This window comes from Scyliorhinus canicula, chromosome 8 (genome assembly GCF_902713615.1).
Source record: "Scyliorhinus canicula chromosome 8, sScyCan1.1, whole genome shotgun sequence".
Lineage (NCBI taxonomy): Eukaryota > Metazoa > Chordata > Chondrichthyes > Carcharhiniformes > Scyliorhinidae > Scyliorhinus > Scyliorhinus canicula.
Window position 1 is genome coordinate 154349398 of NC_052153.1, and position 16573 is coordinate 154365970.

The 16573-nt window shown below is 54.3% G+C and overlaps 1 protein-coding gene across 1 annotated transcript in view; it reads right to left on the reverse strand.

Annotated features, from left to right (window-relative positions):
- Window positions 1-16573, reverse strand: part of LOC119969932 (ankyrin repeat domain-containing protein 31-like) — a 273205-nt gene that overhangs the window by 194461 nt on the left and 62171 nt on the right. Inside the window, exon 4 of the mRNA XM_038803900.1 lies at window positions 4176-4222. Coding sequence (XP_038659828.1) covers window positions 4176-4222 — 47 coding nt within the window. The remainder of the gene's footprint in view (window positions 1-4175; window positions 4223-16573) is intronic.

The window sequence follows — 16573 nt, forward strand, 5'->3', positions numbered from 1 at the left end:
GATTCTCCCCCCCCCCGGGCGGGGCTAGGAGCATGGCCCCGTGCGTCACGGCCTTGACGACGGTCGTCAAGGACGCACGTCAAGCGTCACGCCGGCTGACGCGGCCGATGACATCAGCCGCGCATGCGCAGGTTGGACAACGCCAACCCGCGCATGCGCAGTTGCCGTCTTTTCCCTCAGCCGCCCCGCAAGACGGGGCGGCTTTATCTTGCGGGGCGGCGGAGGGAAAAGAGTGCGTCCGTTACGGACGCACGGCCCGCGATCGGTGGGCACTGATCGCGGGCCTATGCCCCCCTTGGCACGGCTGTGGTACTGCCATGCCAATCGGGCCCCCAGATGCCCCAAACGGGCATCTGGCGCCCGTTTCACGACGGCAGCGAGCAGGTGTGTTTGCTGCCGTGTTGAAACGGGCGTGAAGGCCCGGCCGCTCGGCCCATCGGCCTCGGGGAATCGCCGCTTGCCGTTAATCCGTGGCGTGGGTCGGGCGTGGGAGAATAGCAGGAGGTCGTGAAAAATGCCGGGAGGCCCTCCCGCTATTCTCCCACCCAGCGTGGGGGCGGAGAATTGCGCCCAACATCTTCTTTTATATTACTAGCTAGCTTACACTCATATTTCATCTTCTCCCCCCTTATTGCTTTTTTTAATTGTCCTCTGCTCGCTTTTAAAGGCTTCACAATCCTCTGGTTTCCATCTAATCCTTGCCACCTTGTATGCTTTTTCTTTTGCTTTAATGTTGTCCTTGACTTCCCTCATCTGCCATGGATGCCTCGTCGTTCCCTCATGGCCTCAGCCATAACACTGTGTGAATGGGATAAGCTCTGTAACACACTGCAACAATGTCCATGTGCATGCATGACTTACTCGCCCTTGACAGGGCAGCACGGTGCCACAGTGGTTCGCACTGATGCCTCACAGCTCCAGGGACCCAGGTTCAATTCCAGCCTCGGGTGACTGTCGGAGTTTGCACGTTCTCCCCATGTCCCTGGGGGGTGTTTCCCTATTCCAAGAGTCCATGGGGGGTCTCCGTATTTCAGGGATCCCTGGGGGGGTTCTCCCTATTACAGGGGTTCTTGGGGTCAGGGCGGATCCAGTTACCCCCAATCTTGGGGATGGGGGCACCCAGGTAATCCGGGGGGGGGGTGCGGGGGCGGTGTGGGGTTCGGAGGTTCGGGGTGGGCATGGTGGGCTAGCTGCAGGATCTCGCTGTAGGGTCGCTCGCTCAAAAAGGTGACGCGATAACTGGATTCCGTCAGGAATCCCTCGCATTTCACGCCATGTATAAATTTGCATGCCACGCGGTCCCAAAGGGATCGTTAGCCAGTTGCAGATCACCTCCAGCGGGAGAACAGGGGACACGATTCTCCAATTGCCGATATCGAGTTCGCCGATCGGACGTAGAATCCATTTTACGGCAAAATCGAAGGGGGGCGCCATTTTTCCGATGCTCAGCCCCCTCAAAAAAGGCGTACTTGAATGTACGGCGCACCCGTTGGGACGGCCAAGGGACGTCACCCGAGGCCCTCCCCTGATGCTCCAGCCCGATGGGCCAACTTCCCGACAGCGTTGGTCGCGTGTCCTCTCATTTTTCGTAAACCTGAAGTGGCAGCTGAGGGCTGTGTCCAGCGCCGCCACAGTCGGTGGGGGAGCCGTTCTATCCAACCTATCTATGTCCTGCTCTAACCTCTGACAATCCTCAACACTATCTGCCACTCCACCAACCTTGGTGTCATCTGCAAACTTAATAATCAGACCAGCTACATTTCCTCCAAATTGTTTATGTACACTACAAACAACAGAGGCCCAAGCATCGATGCCTGTGGAACACCACTAATCACAACCTTCCAGTCATAAAAACATCCTTCTACTGTTATCCTTTGCCTTCTATGACTGAGCCAGTTCCGTATCCATCTTACCACCTCACCTCTGTCACTTCACCTTTTGTATCAGTCTGCCATGTGGCAACTTGTCAAAGGCTTTACTGAAGTCCATGTAGACAACATCCACCTTTCTCCCCATATCAATCATCTTTGGCACCTCCTCAAAAATCTTGATCAAGTTAGTGAGGCTCGACCTCCCCTTCACAAAACTATGCTGTCTATCACTAATGAGTCCATTTGTTTCCAAATGGGTATAAATCCTGTCCTGTGAATTCTCTCCAATAATTTACCTACTACCGACGTGAGGGTCACCGGCCTATAGTTTCCTGGATTATCCCTGCTACCTTTCTTAAACAGTGGTACTACATTAGCTATTCTCTGGAATCTAACCTGTAGCCAATGAGGATACAAAGATGTCAGTCAAGACCCTAGCAATTTCCTCCCTTGCTTCCCTCAGTAATCTGGGGTAAATCCCATCCAGCCCAGGAGACTTATCTACCTTAATATCTTTTTAAAAACCCGATACCTCCTCCTTTTCGATGTCAACATGACCCAGAATGTCCACACACCCTACCCAAGAACCATCTACCACAAAGTCTTTTTCTTTGATGACCACTGATGCAAAGTACTCATTTAGAGCCCATTTCCTCTGGCTCAACACATAGATTCCCCTCGCTGTCCTTAAGTGGTCCAATCCTTTCCCTGGCCATCCTCTTGCTTTTTACATATGAATAAAAAGCTTTGGGATTCACCTTAATCCTACTTGCCAAGGAATTTTCATGACCCCTCCTCGCCCTCCTAATTTCCCGCATAAGTACCTTCCTACTTTCTTTATACTCCTCAAGGGTTTCGACTCTCCCCACCCTTCTAGACTATGCATAAACCTCCTTTTTCTTTTTGATGAGGTTCACAATATCCCTCGTTATCCAAGGCTCCCTAAATTCCCCAAACTTATCCTTCGTTCTCTCAGGAACGTGACTTTCCTGAATCCTAATCAACTGTCACTTGAAAGACTCCCACATGTCCAATGTTGATTTACCCTGCAACAGCCGCACCCAATCCAGATTTCAATTCCTGTCTAATGTTATTGGAATTTGCCGTTTCCCAGTTTAGCACCTTAAGACGAGGGTTACCCTCATCCCTATCATGTAAATAAATCTAGTAGTGTACACACATACAACTATTAACAAACAAGTATACACCACACAGATTTGGTGACATTGTACATGAATCTCCACAGGTTCATAACCAGCTGTTATGCTTAGCTCATGTGGGCTGAGAAGGTTGAGGGACAAGGCAATGCAGAAGCAACCAAAAATAGAGACTGTAGGGTTTCCCTTTATCAGTCCCTTTTTATCAGTCTCAGGCAGGAAATGTGGGCAAGCTTAACCTTTTTGAAACATAAGGGGCGCAATTCTCCCCCCCCCCCCCCCCCAACGAGCCCCGGGAGAGTGCCGCTACGCCGCCCCAGCACCCGCACGCGATTCTCCCACCCCCCCAAACCGGCACGCCGAGATTTACGGCTGGCCGCTCGGAGAATCGGCACTCGCGGTTTGTAACGTGCGAACGGCGATTCTCCGGCCTGGATGGGCCGAGCGGCCTGCCCAGTACGACGGGGTCACACCGGCGCCGACCGCACCTAGTCGCTGCCGGCATGAACAGCGCGGGAATGCTGCGGGGGAGGCCTGTGGGGGGAGGGGGGGGGGGGGATCGAGCACCAGGGGGGCGCTCAAAAGGGGTCTTTCCCGCGATCGGTGCCCACCGATCGGCGGGCCAGCCTTGCCAAAGGACGCACTCCTTTCCTCCGCTGCCCTGCAAGATAACTCCTCCATTTCTTGCGGGGCTCCCGCGGGGAGAACGGCAACCGTGCATGCGCGGGTGGTCATTTATGCGGCGCTGGCCGCGTAATTTACGTGCCGCTGCTTTTACGTGCCGCCAAGGCCCGGCACGCGTAAATGACGCGGCACCGCTCCTAGCCCCCCCGGGGGTGGGAGAATAGGGGGCGAGGAGCGGCCTCCGACGCCAGAGTGAAACGCTCCGGTTTTCACTCCGGCGTCGGGACTTTGTCTCCCGTTGGGAGAATCCCGCCCATGGTACTTTGGGTACATTCCACTAGACGAGTGCATGATTGTCATTTTTCTTTACAGGAGTCAGGTAAAATCGCACCGAATTGCTGGCAATTCAGAAATTAAAATAATTTATACTTCGTCATCATTTAACAAAACACAATAATAATCTCCAGCCAGTGACTATTTTGAAAAATAGGTTTGACCTCTTAAGTATCTTATATAATCCTACCTTAGTAAATACTGAGATTGCTCAGGTTGTGTTGTCTGATCATAAGCCTACAGAAAGAAAGACAGAGTAAAGAGGTTATTGAGACCTGAATCAAAGAGGTTTTCTATTCGAGGAAGATGATACTCATTCAGCGGGATTCTCCATTCCTAAGACTAAGTGTAGAGGCCAGCGCAAGATTCGTGGATTTCCATGACAGCAAAACTAGCGCCGCACCTGGACTAATTCCACTAATGTTAAGGGGCGAGCACCGGCGCCATGTGGAAGACAATCGAGAAATGGTGCCAGATTCGCGATTGACACGCAAGAAGCTGACAAGTTGCAGCTGAATTTACACACACCGCACCCCACACACACCATCCCAGCCAACAAGATGGCAGCGGGAAGAGTGGCCCTGAGATTGATGAACACCGAGCTGGAGACCCTCCTGGACACGGTGGAGGAGAGACAGTGACCCTGTACCCCGGCCTGGGAAGGAGGCTGCCCGCCGCCGCCATTCACCGTGCCTGGGCGCAGGTGGCAGAGGTGGTCAGCGCCATCAGCAACACTGTCCAGACTGGCCAGCAGTGCCGTAAAAAACTGCACAACCTCGTCAGTGCGGCCAGGGTGAGTGGGCAGCACTATGCTCCTGGCACTAACCCGCGTCCCACATACCCGTAACCCAAGCCCTACCCCCTTCCCCCCCCCACAACACGGAAGGCAGCCGAACCCTCACCCTGCACCACATGCCGGCACCCACACCGGCCACCATGACCAAGTGCCCTGGTCACTGAGGCCACCAGCTACCCACCCCCTGGGCTGCATGCGTCGGACTGTCCAACACTGACATTTTCTTTTCCCCCCACCAGGAGAACGCCGCTCATAACCACCAAGAGCGGGAGAAAACTGGAGGGGGACTGCCGGAACTGCAGCCACTGACCAGAGCAGAGCAGACCGTGAACAGACCCTGGTTGAGACCACAGTAGGCATTCCAGGACTGGCAGCGCCAAGATCTTATGACTAAAGTGATTGCAAAACACAGGTTTTTAATTTATTTATTGGAAGACGGTTTAAGATTAAAATGACCCACAAAGACTTAAAGAGGTTCATTGCTCAACTTAGGTCTAAGAATAATGATACAAATATCCAAAGCTGTGCAGGTTTAGTGGATTGGCCATGATCAATGTTGGGGGTTGAGGGTTGGGTGGGGGTGTGGGCCGAGTTACAGTGCTCTTTCGGAGGGTCGATGCACTCTCGATACGCCAGATGGTGTCCTTCTGCACTGTAGGGATTCTATGGAAGTACATAATAATAACAACAATAGTAATATTTATTCTCACAGGTAGGGTTACATTAACACTGCAATGAAGTTACTGTGAAAATGCCCTAGTCGCCACATCCCGGCGCCTGTTCGGGTACAGAGGGAGAATTCAGAATCTCCAATTCACCTGACAAGCACATTTCCCGGGACTTGTGGAAACCGGAGCACCAGGAGGAAACCCAAGCAGACACGGGGAGAACGTGCAGACTCTGCACAGACAGTGACCCAAGCCGGGAATCGAACCTGGAACCCTGGCACTGCGAAGCAATAGTGCTAACCACTGTGCTACCGTGCCACCCACAACATTTTGAATCACAGTCGCTGCGAGCAGGGTAGTTTTAGTACAATTCTATGGAATAATAATTCTTGAGATTGAAAGCACATATTTTTTGTGCGCTCCTTCAACAAACCAGGGAAATTACTGAGTACCTATTTATAAAGTCCTTTGTGACAAAACAGTATGGCCTCCGAGTCTCCCGGCGTGGCCATCATGTCTGGTTTCCGTTTCTGGAGACCAACGCTAATTCATGGCAGCTGGTGGGGCTGGTTAATACCAGGAGCCAGGAGACTGCAGCCTCGAAATCAGCTGTGCATATTTAAATAAGCCTAATGACTCATTTAAATATGCTTATCTGGATCACACCCAGTGAGGGGATGATCCAGATTGCGTCGGGTGTAGCGGGTTGGGTGCATCACATGCTGTCTCGTCGCCCGGCACAAAACCCGTTTTTGGAGTCTCTCGCTATACATAATGGGACCATTGCTGGCCACAACGCGGTGGAAAAAGATCGCCCCAAGTGTCATTTCGGGAGGGAAAACTGGTGCGAATCCCACCAGCTGTCCCGTTGCGATTCCCATCCCAATTCTTTCACACTTAGTTTTTTTTTAGAACCTAGGGTGAAATCCAGCAAGAAATGATGGGGTAAACTCTCCGCTGGGGTGAATTTTCTGTTCCAGCGTGTAAAGTAAAAATGGGAAAATATGTCATTGGAAACTTGGAAGTCTGGCAAAACCTGACCTGAGGGTACATGGGCAAATGGAGGGAAAAATCCCGCGACGGGTTAACAGCAGCAGCAAAAGACGGTTTTGGAATGCAGATAGCCTTTATCAAACAGGCGTTAAGAAAACAGCTTGTGACTACTCAGGCTGTAAAACTGATGCATGTCTTTCAAGTTAAAGCAGATTGAACTTTTAGTTACATGAAGGGAAACAATATTTTGCACATTCTTTGAAGTTAATTATTTTAGTAAGCAGTTATTAAAGAATTGCCAGGATCTTCAGTTGAATTAGGTGACAAATGTTCAGGTGTGAAATTTTGCTGACACAAGTTGAATATGGGAAGCCGGAGACGACGTGTCCACGAGAGCACAAGTTAACCCCAAATCGGAGTCGGAGTTCTGACAGGCTACGGGCAATATTTGGTAATAAAGCAACTTTAGAAGTGACAGGAACCAGAACCCCTCGAGGATCAAAGCACTTTTGAACATTACAAAGGAAAAAAATGTAATCAGAGTTCGATGAACTAAAGTCATGCTCAACATGAATACATAGTCGGGTTAGAAGTAATTAAGGTTAAAGGTACATTGAACAATCAAGAGCAAAACAAAGTTACTTTACGATAATGTCATATAAACTTAATAACTGCTAGAAGGGAAATATGAACCCAAAATCGGTAACAGCCAGCAGAGTCAGCTCTCATAGCTGCCCTCGGTATATGGGAAGGATAGAACTCGGAAACTGAGCAGAACAGCAAATCCATCAGGAGAAAACCAAAAGATAAAGAAGAGAGATTGTCAAGGCAGACCTGAAGGTGTTTTCAACCAACCAAGAGAATCCAGAAGCAAGATATTTTTACTTTTCTGTAAAGACAGTAATTTTATCTTTTAAAAGAAAAAATAATAATAATAAAATAACTTAAAAGTTTTAACCTGAAACAGTGGTTATTACAAAGTCTACTTTACTTACTTAGCAACGCGGGACCCAGGCTACTAAGTGGTAAGTAGATGAAATCTTCTATGAAGATATGGGTTATCCTCGGAGATAACTTTAAAATATAGATTGACCTGAATAGCACCCACCTAAGTCTCTATAGGAGTCAGGGAGTGAGAATCCCTGTTCACCATTTAGAATGTCTTATTGACCCTTTTTGGTATAGGGGGAATTCTAAGAACAGTGGTGAGTTTTTTTACTTCAGGTGGCAGCACACACCCGCCTGCGGGTTTCCCGGCTGTTTGTGGGGTGGCAACAATGGGAAATCCCATTGGCCAGCGGCGGGAATGGAGAATCCTGCTGCCAGCGACAGAGCGCCACCAAGAAACTTTGGGCTGGGGAGGCAGAGAATTCACCCTGGTGTGTGAGTCCCAAAGACCCCAGTAAGCTGGGCCTCACAGAGATCAGCATCCCAATTTCAAAGTGAGAGTGCAGGATTGCTGGAATTGGGACCCTCCCAACTTCCCAAAGGGTTTCTCTTCAAGCCCCATGTGCCAATCGTCAACACCAGAGCGACCAACCGCCCACTACCCCCCCCCCCCCCACCACATCAGAGACACTGTTATGGGGTTGCCAAATACCCCATACCCCCCTTTCATGGCCACCCCAATCCGCCCCCCTTCAATGTTCCCCACCCCCTGTCTTTCATGGCCCACTTCATGTCCTGCCCTGTTCTGGCCAAGCCCACTTTCAGGCCACGCCCCCTGGCAGTGCCCTGTCCCTGACCAATCGAGGGCTCCAATAGCCTCCAAGACCTTCAGCGTGGCCATCATGTCTCGTTTCCGTTTTTGGTATTCATTCGCGCCGGCCGCAGACTGTGCCTGCGTGGGCGGTGAATCCCGGAAGCCGGGAGACTCCAGCCTTGAATGGGCTCAGCATATTTAAATGAGTTTAAAGACTCATTGAAATATGCAAGTCTGGCTCATGCCCAGTGAGGGTGTGAACTCCCGGAACGCATCGGGTGCCACGGGCTGGGATTCTGCACCCGCCCGAATCCCGTTTAGTAGCCCTCGGCTATTTTCCAGGAATAACAGGATGTGCACTGGACACAACAGGGATTAGAATCATGCCACTGTTGCGAATCCCGCCAGCCTCACTCTGTGCTGGTGGGAGTGGAGAATCTCAGGAGCCAGGAAACTCCGGCTTGAAGCAGGTGGAGCATATTTTAATGCTTAAATGTGAGCAGGGAGCATTGCCCATTTAGGGGCTCTCCCACAATTCTCCGGAAATAGCTATGTGTGTGCCAAGTGCACCGTGGGCAGAGAATCACCCCCATAAAGTGGAAGCAAGGGAAATAATTGGGTTTATTTATTTATTTTTTTTAAATAAATTTAGAGTACCCAATTCATTTCTTTTTCCAATTAAGGGGCAATTTAGTGTGGTCAATACACGTACCCTACACATCTTTGGGTTGTGGGGGTGAAACCCACACAGACACGGGGAGAATGTGCAAACTCCACGCGGACAGTGACCCAGAGCCGGGATCGAACCAGTCCCTTGAAGCTCTCAGAGCAATTGCCAGGGGCTCTATGGCCAGCGTGAACAGCAATGGGGAGAGAGGGCAACCCTGTCTTGTCCCACAGTGCAGTCTGTAGTAATCTGATGTTGTCCTGTTCGTCCTTACACTAGCCTCTGGGGCCTGATATAACAGCTAACCCAGTCAATGAACCCCTACCCGAACCCAAACCGTCCCAGCACCTCCCACAGATAGTCCCACTCAACCCGGTCAAAAGCCTTTTCCGCATCCATAGCTACCACTATCTCTGCTTTCCTGCTCTCCGGGGGCATCATAATCACATTAAGCAGCCTTCTTAGATTGGCCACCAGTTGCCTACCCTTTACGAACATGGTTTGGTCCTCCGCAATTACGTCCGGTACACAGTCCTCAATTCTAGTCGCCAAGATCTTGGCCAGTAACTTAGCGTCTACGTTGATCAAAGATATCGACCTGTAAGACCCACAAGCCTCCGGGTCTTTATCCCGTTTCAGAATAAGCGAAATAGTGGCCTGCGACATCGTCGGGGGTAGAATCCTTCTGTCTCTTGCCTCTGTGATGATATGATCTGCATACTCGTCTGCCATTGGGCCAGAACGTCGGCTTACCATTGGCCCTGGTCGGTCATGTGTCTCTCGACCGATTGGCCGAGAGGCTGAGTTAACCACGCCTCTATCAACGAGGTATAAATGCTCAGAAGCCTGACGATCGTTCCTTTCCACTGTAGACGATCGCCAGGCTGTGTTCTAGTTAATTAAGGCCTGACATTGGTAAATCACTCGCCTCGCGTGCAATCGATGGTGCATCAATTTAATTAACTCCAACTTTGAAGATGGAGTTCCGCATCAAGCCCGAATGCCTCCGCATCAGCCCGCAAACTCCGAACTCTACAGAACTTTTCAAACTCTGGCTGACTTGCCTCGAAGGGTTCCTGGCATCTACAACCACCCCCCCCACCGGGGCACAGAAGCTGCACGTCCTCCACTCCAGCGTGGGTATTGCCGCTTACTCAATAATCGAAGACGAAACAGATTATGATGACGCTATACGGAAGCTAAAAGGACAATTCCTCAAACCGATCAACAGGGTATTCGCTCGACATCTGCTGGCCATCAGAAAGCAGGTCCCCAGTGAGTCTCTAGACCAATACGCCCGGGCCCTCTGTGCCCTGGGGAGAGGTTGCGCCTGTGAAGCGGTGTCCACTACAGAGCACATGGAGCTACTCGTCAGAGACGCTTACGTGGCTGGGATGCTGTCCCCCGTGATCCGCCAGCGGATGCTGGAAAGAGACGAACTCAGTTTAACGGAGACACTGACTCTCTCCGCCTCCCTGGAGGTCGCAGATCAAAGCGCTCGCACCTATGACCCTGGCCAGGCCGCCTCCTGGCACGCTTCCCACCAGCTACCCACCGCTCCCCGGCCTCCCTCAGGCTTGTGCCGCGGGGCGCCCCGATAAATCCGCGGGGCCCCGCTGCTACTTTTGTGGGTACGCTAAGCACCCTCGCTCGCGCTGCCCAGCCCGCTCCGCCCTCTGTAAGAGCTGCGGGAAGAAGGGCCACTACTCCACGGTCTGCCAGGCCAAATCGCTGGCTGCAGCGCTTCTGGAAGCTGCACAGCACTCTTCCCCCCCTCCCCCAGGCCTCTGCAAACGGCCTGTGTGCCTCCCTCTCTCCCCCAGGGCCGCCCCAGCTGCTCCCGACTCGCGCCCCGCCGGCCGACATGCGCACCTCCCCGGCCACTCCAGGCCTCTGCCTGCCCGCCGCGCACGTTTCTCCCCCCCGCCCCCGGGCCCCGGCGCCCGACCGGCTCGCCTCTCCGGGCCCCCCTGGTCCCTGCCTGCCCGCAGCGGCCCTGCTTCCCTCGCTCCCGGACCCCGGCTCCCCCCACCCCCGGGCCCCGGCGCCCGACCGGCTCGCCTCTCCGGGCCCCCCCGGTCCCTGCCTGCCCGCAGCGCGACTCGGCTCCCCCCCGCCCCCGCGCACCCGGCCCGCGCGCCTTACCTCCGCCCACAGCTGATGCACCTAGCCGGCGTCCTGGAGCCGGCTTCCGCATCCCCACAGCTGATGCACCTAGCCGGCGTCCTGGAGCCGGCTTCCGCATCCCCACAGCTGATGCACCTAGCCGGCGTCCTGGAGCCGGCTTGTGCATCCCCGCAGCTGATGCCGGTCACTCACCTCTTGGAGCCGGCCTGCGCGTCTCTCCGCTCACAGCGCCGGGAACGCTAGCTCCGCCTCCAGCGGCCACGAGGGCTTCCTGGGCGCCGCCATCTTGGGGTGCCGACCCCACGTGCGGGTCCTGGGCGCCGCCATCTTGGGGCCCCTACCCCACGTGCGGGTCCTGGGCGCCGCCATCTTGGGGAACAGACCTCACCTGGGGATCCTGGCCACCGGCTTCCACATCTGCCACGCAAGGTCCCTCCAGCATGGAATCGGACAGCGACGACGGATTTTCTCCACGGCTCGCGGCCGTTCACCCCACATATGGATCCTGTCCACCGACTTCCACATCTTTTTTTTTTAAAATAATTTTTATTGAAATTTTTCGATACAAACATTTACCCCTATTACATTTTAAATTATAACACCACAAGTCCCCCCTGGAAAAACCTCCCCACGCCCTCCCCCGCGCGCACCCCCCCACCCTCCCTCCCCCCCCCCCTCCGCGCTATCAGTCTAGCAACCAAACCGTTTTTCCCTTTCTGCCGATGGCCTCGGGCAGTCCTTGCCCGCGACCCCCCGCTGACGTGCTCCCTTCGTTGCTATCCCCCCCCCCCCCCTCCCTCCCCCCCCCCCCCCCCCCCTTTTCTCCCCGGGTTGCTGCTGTTTCGGCCTCCGGTTCCTATCTCTGATCCAGAAAGTCAAGGAAGGGCTGCCACCGCCGGAAGAACCCCTGTACCGACCCTCTTAGGGCGAATTTGATTCTTTCCAATTGGATGAAGCTTGCCATGTCGTTTAACCAGGTGTTAACGCTTGGTGGCCTTGTGTCCCTCCACTGAATCAAGATCCTTCTCCGAGCTACCAAGGACGCAAAGGCCAATATTCCGGCCTCCCTTGCCTCCTGTACTCCTGGCTCCACCCCAACCCCAAAAATCGCTAGCCCCCACCCTGGTTTGACCCTGGTTCCCACCACTCTCGATACCGTCCCCGCCACCCCCTCCCAGAACTCTTCCAGTGCCGGACACATCCAGAACATATGTACATGGTTCGCAGGGCTTCCCGAACACCTAACACACCTGTCCTCCCCCCCGAAGAACCGACTCATCCTAGTCCCCGTCATATGGGCTCTGTGCAGCACCTTAAATTGGATGAGGCCCAACCTTGCGCACGACGACGACGAATTGACCCTCTCTAGGGCATCCGCCCATGTCCCATCTTCTATCTGCTCTCCCAGCTCCGCTTCCCACTTGTCTTTCAGCTCCTCTATCGGTACCTCCTCCACCTCCTGCATTATTTTGTAGATGTCCGAGACCTTCCCTTCTCCGACCCAGGCCCCTGACAGCACCCTATCACTCGCCCCTCCATCGGGAAGCAAGGGGAATCCTTCCACCTGTCGTCTGGCAAATGCCTTCACCTGCAGGTATCTAAACGTGTTCCCCGGGGGGAGCTCAAATTTCTCCTCCAGCTCTCCCAGGCTCGCAAACCTCCCCTCTATGAACATGTCCCTCAGTTGCCTGATGCCCGCCCTGTGCCAGCTCTGGAATCCCCCGCCAGTGTTCCCCGGGACAAATCTGTGGTTCCCTCTCAGTGGCGCCGCCATCAGACCCCCCACTTCCCCCGTGTCGCCTCCACTGCCCCCAGATTTTAAGGGTGGCCGCCACTACCGGACTCGTGGTATACCTTGTGGGGGGGAGCGGCCATGGTGCCGTTACTAGCGCCCCCAGGCTTGTATTGCCGCAGGACGCCCTCTCCATACGTTTCCAAGCTGCCCCCTCCCCCTCCATCACCCACTTGCGCACCATCGATGCGTTCGCCGCCCAGTAGTATCCGGAAAGATTGGGTAGCGCTAATCCTCCACTGTCCCTACTCCGTTCCAAGAAAATCCTTCTCACTCTAGGGGTGCCATGCGCCCACACATAGCCCATAATGCTGCTAGTTACCTTCTTGAAGAAGGCCCTGGGGAGGAAGATGGGCAAGCACTGGAACAGAAACAAGAACCTCGGGAGGACCGTCATTTTGACTGACTGCACCCTCCCTGCTAGCGACAGCGGTACCATGTCCCACCTCTTGAACTCCTCCTCCATCTGCTCCACCAGCCTTGAAAAGTTCAGCTTGTGGAGGGTCCCCCAGTTCCTTGCCACCTGCACCCCCAAGTACCTGAAGCTCTTTACTGCTCTCCTAAAGGGGAGCCGCCCAATTCCCTCCCCCTGATCTCCCGGGTGTATCACAAAGACCTCACTTTTACCCACATTTAATTTATATCCCGAAAAGTCCCCAAACTCCGCTAGTATTTCCATTACCTCCGGCATTCCCCCTTCCGGATCCGCCACATACAACAACAAATCATCCGCATAGAGTGATACCCGATGCTCCTCCCCTCCCCTTGTCAGTCCTCTCCAACCCCCTGAACCCCTCAGTGCCATCGCCAACGGTTCGATCGCTAATGCAAATAGTAAGGGGGATAGGGGGCATCCCTGCCTGGTACCTCGATGGAGCCCAAAATACTCCGACCTCCTCCCGTTTGTAACCACACTCGCCATCGGGGCCGAATACAGCAGCTTCACCCACTTGATAAATCCCTCCCCAAACCCAAACCGTTCCAGCGTCTCCCACAGGTATTCCCACTCCACCCTATCGAATGCCTTCTCCGCATCCAGTGCTACCACTATCTCAGCCTCCCCCTCCACTGCTGGCATCATAATTACATTCAACAGCCTCCGGACATTTGTATTAAGTTGTCGTCCCTTTACGAAACCCGTCTGGTCCTCATGGATTACCCCTGGCACACAATCCTCTATTCTGGTTGCCAGGACCTTTGCCAACAGTTTGGCATCTACATTCAAGAGGGAGATAGGCCTATAGGACCCGCACTGTACAGGGTCTTTGTCCCGCTTCAGGATCAAGGAGATCAGGGCCTGTGACATTGTCGGGGGCAGAGCCCCCCCCTCTCGCGCCTCATTGAAGGCTCGCACCAGCACTGGACCCACCAAGTCCACATACTTCTTATAAAATTCCACCGGGAACCCATCCGGCCCCGGCGCCTTCCCCGCCTGCATCTGGCCTATCCCTTTAACTAGTTCCTGCAGCTCTATCGGCGCCCCCAGCCCCTCCACCCGTTCCTCCTGGACCTTTGGGAACCTCAATCTATCGAGGAAGTTCTCCATTCCCCCCCTCCTCCTGGGCGGCTCAGACCGGTACAATTCCCTGTAGAAATCCCTGAAGACCCCATTCACCTCTTGCCCCTTCTGCACTACGTTCCCTCCCTTCTCTCTCACTCCCCCAATCTCTCTGGCTGCATCTCGCTTGCGCAGCTGGTGTGCTAGCATCCTGCTCGCCTTTTCCCCGTACTCATAGACCGCACCCTGTGCCCTTCTCCATTGCGTCTCCGCCTTCCTAATGGTCAGTAGGTCAAACTGGGCCTGTAAACTGCGCCGCTCCCTCAACAGCCCCTCCTCTGGTGTCTCCGCATATCTCCTGTCCACTTCTATAAGTTCCCCCACCAGTCTCTCCCTCTCCTGCCTCTCCTTCCTTTCTCTGTGTGCCTTTATGGAGATCAGCTCTCCTCTGATCACTGCTTTCAGGGCCTCCCATACTACCCCCACCTTCACCTCGCCCGTGTCGTTCGTGCCCAGATATCTCTCAATGCCCTTCCGGACCCTTCCGCACACCTCATCGTCCGCCAGCAGCCCCACATCCAGGCGCCACAGCGGGCGCTGGTCCCGTGCTTCCCCCAGTTCTACCTCTACCCAGTGTGGTGCATGGTCCGAAATCGCAATGGCCGAGTACTCCATGTCCTGCACTCTCGAAATCAGCCCCCTGCTCAGTACAAAAAAGTCTATTCTGGAGTACACCCTGTGGACGTGGGAGAAAAAAGAATACTCCCTCGCCCTTGGCCTGCCAAATCTCCAAGGGTCTACCCCCCCCCATCTGCTCCATGAACCCCCTTAGCACCTCCGCCGCTGCCGGCCTCCTATTCGTCCTGGAACTCGATCTATCCAGCCCAGGGTCGAGCACTGTGTTGAAGTCCCCCCCCATGATCAGGCCTCCTGCCTCCAGACCCGGAATGAGGCCCAACAGGCGCCTCATAAAACCCGCGTCATCCCAATTCGGGGCATATACATTTACCAGCACCACATTCTCTCCCTGCAGCCTACCCTTCACCATCACGTACCTACCCTCCTTATCTGCTACCACCTGCGCCGCCACGAACGACACCCTCTTTCCCACCAAAATCGCCACCCCCCGGTTCTTTGCGTCCAAGCCTGAGTGGAACACCTGTCCCACCCACCCCCTTCTCAGGCGCACCTGGTCTACTACTCTCAAGTGAGTCTCCTGCAACATTGCCACATCCGCCTGCAGTCCCTTTAGGTGTGAAAAAACCCTTGATCTCTTGACCGGTCCGTTCAGCCCCCTCACATTCCAAGTAATCAACCGGGTCGCGGAGCGACCCGTCCCTTTCCCCTGTCTATTAGCCATGTTCTGTCCCCTGTTCGCCCCGGGTCGACCCTCCCCTTCTGACCCGTTCCCCATGGCGATGGCCCCCCCCCTCTCTCCTCCCGTTCTTCCCTTCCCGTCCTCAGCCTTTCCAGCAGCAACCCGGTATCCCCCCCTAACCCCCCTTCCCCCCCCCCCCCCCCTCCCTGGCTAGGACCCCTCCTAGCCGCAGTGTATCCACCATCGTACTCCCGAGAGTCAGCTGGTTTTCGCTGACCCGGCTGCCCCTGCCACACTCCGACTCCTCCCGATGTGGGGGGGGGAGGGGCCTCCCCCCCCCCCCCCCCCCTTGCCATCCCTCTCTGACTCCGCTTCAGCGCGGGAAAAGCCGCCATTGCTGGCCACACCCCACTCTTCTCTCCTCCCCCTTCCTCCGTCCCGCGCGCGGGAAACAGGGGAGAGCCCGCGCTTTCGCCCGGCCACACCCTACCCCGCCATCTTCAATTCCACCCCCGTCCCCATCCACGCCGATAACAAAGCCCCCTTAAAACGAGAGGAAGAAAAAAGAGAAAAAGAAAACACGCATAACCAACTTGCTCCCCCCCCGTCCCGCCTCCCCAACTTAACCATATAACAATATAAATAACAAATCGCAAATAATACATAAATACATAACTATGCCTGCATAACTAAATAACTAAATAACTACCCAATAATAACGTACTTAACCAACAGTAACCATAACCCTTAAAGAACAGATCAAAAAACAGTAAAAAAGCCCCCCCTACAACAACAATAATTAAGGGAAGTTGGCAACGGGAAGAGACACACAAAAAGGAACAAAGAAACCCCCCATAACACAAGTTTCAAAGAAACCAAACGATCCATCAACTTTAACCAAGTTCCGACCTGGCCTAAGAAAGACATGGGCCACTTGATCAGTCAAGGGTACTCGGGCGGCCTCGACCGCCGGCGTTCCCAAGTTCTAGTTCAGGTCCAGCTTTTCCTCCCGAACAAAAGTCCATGC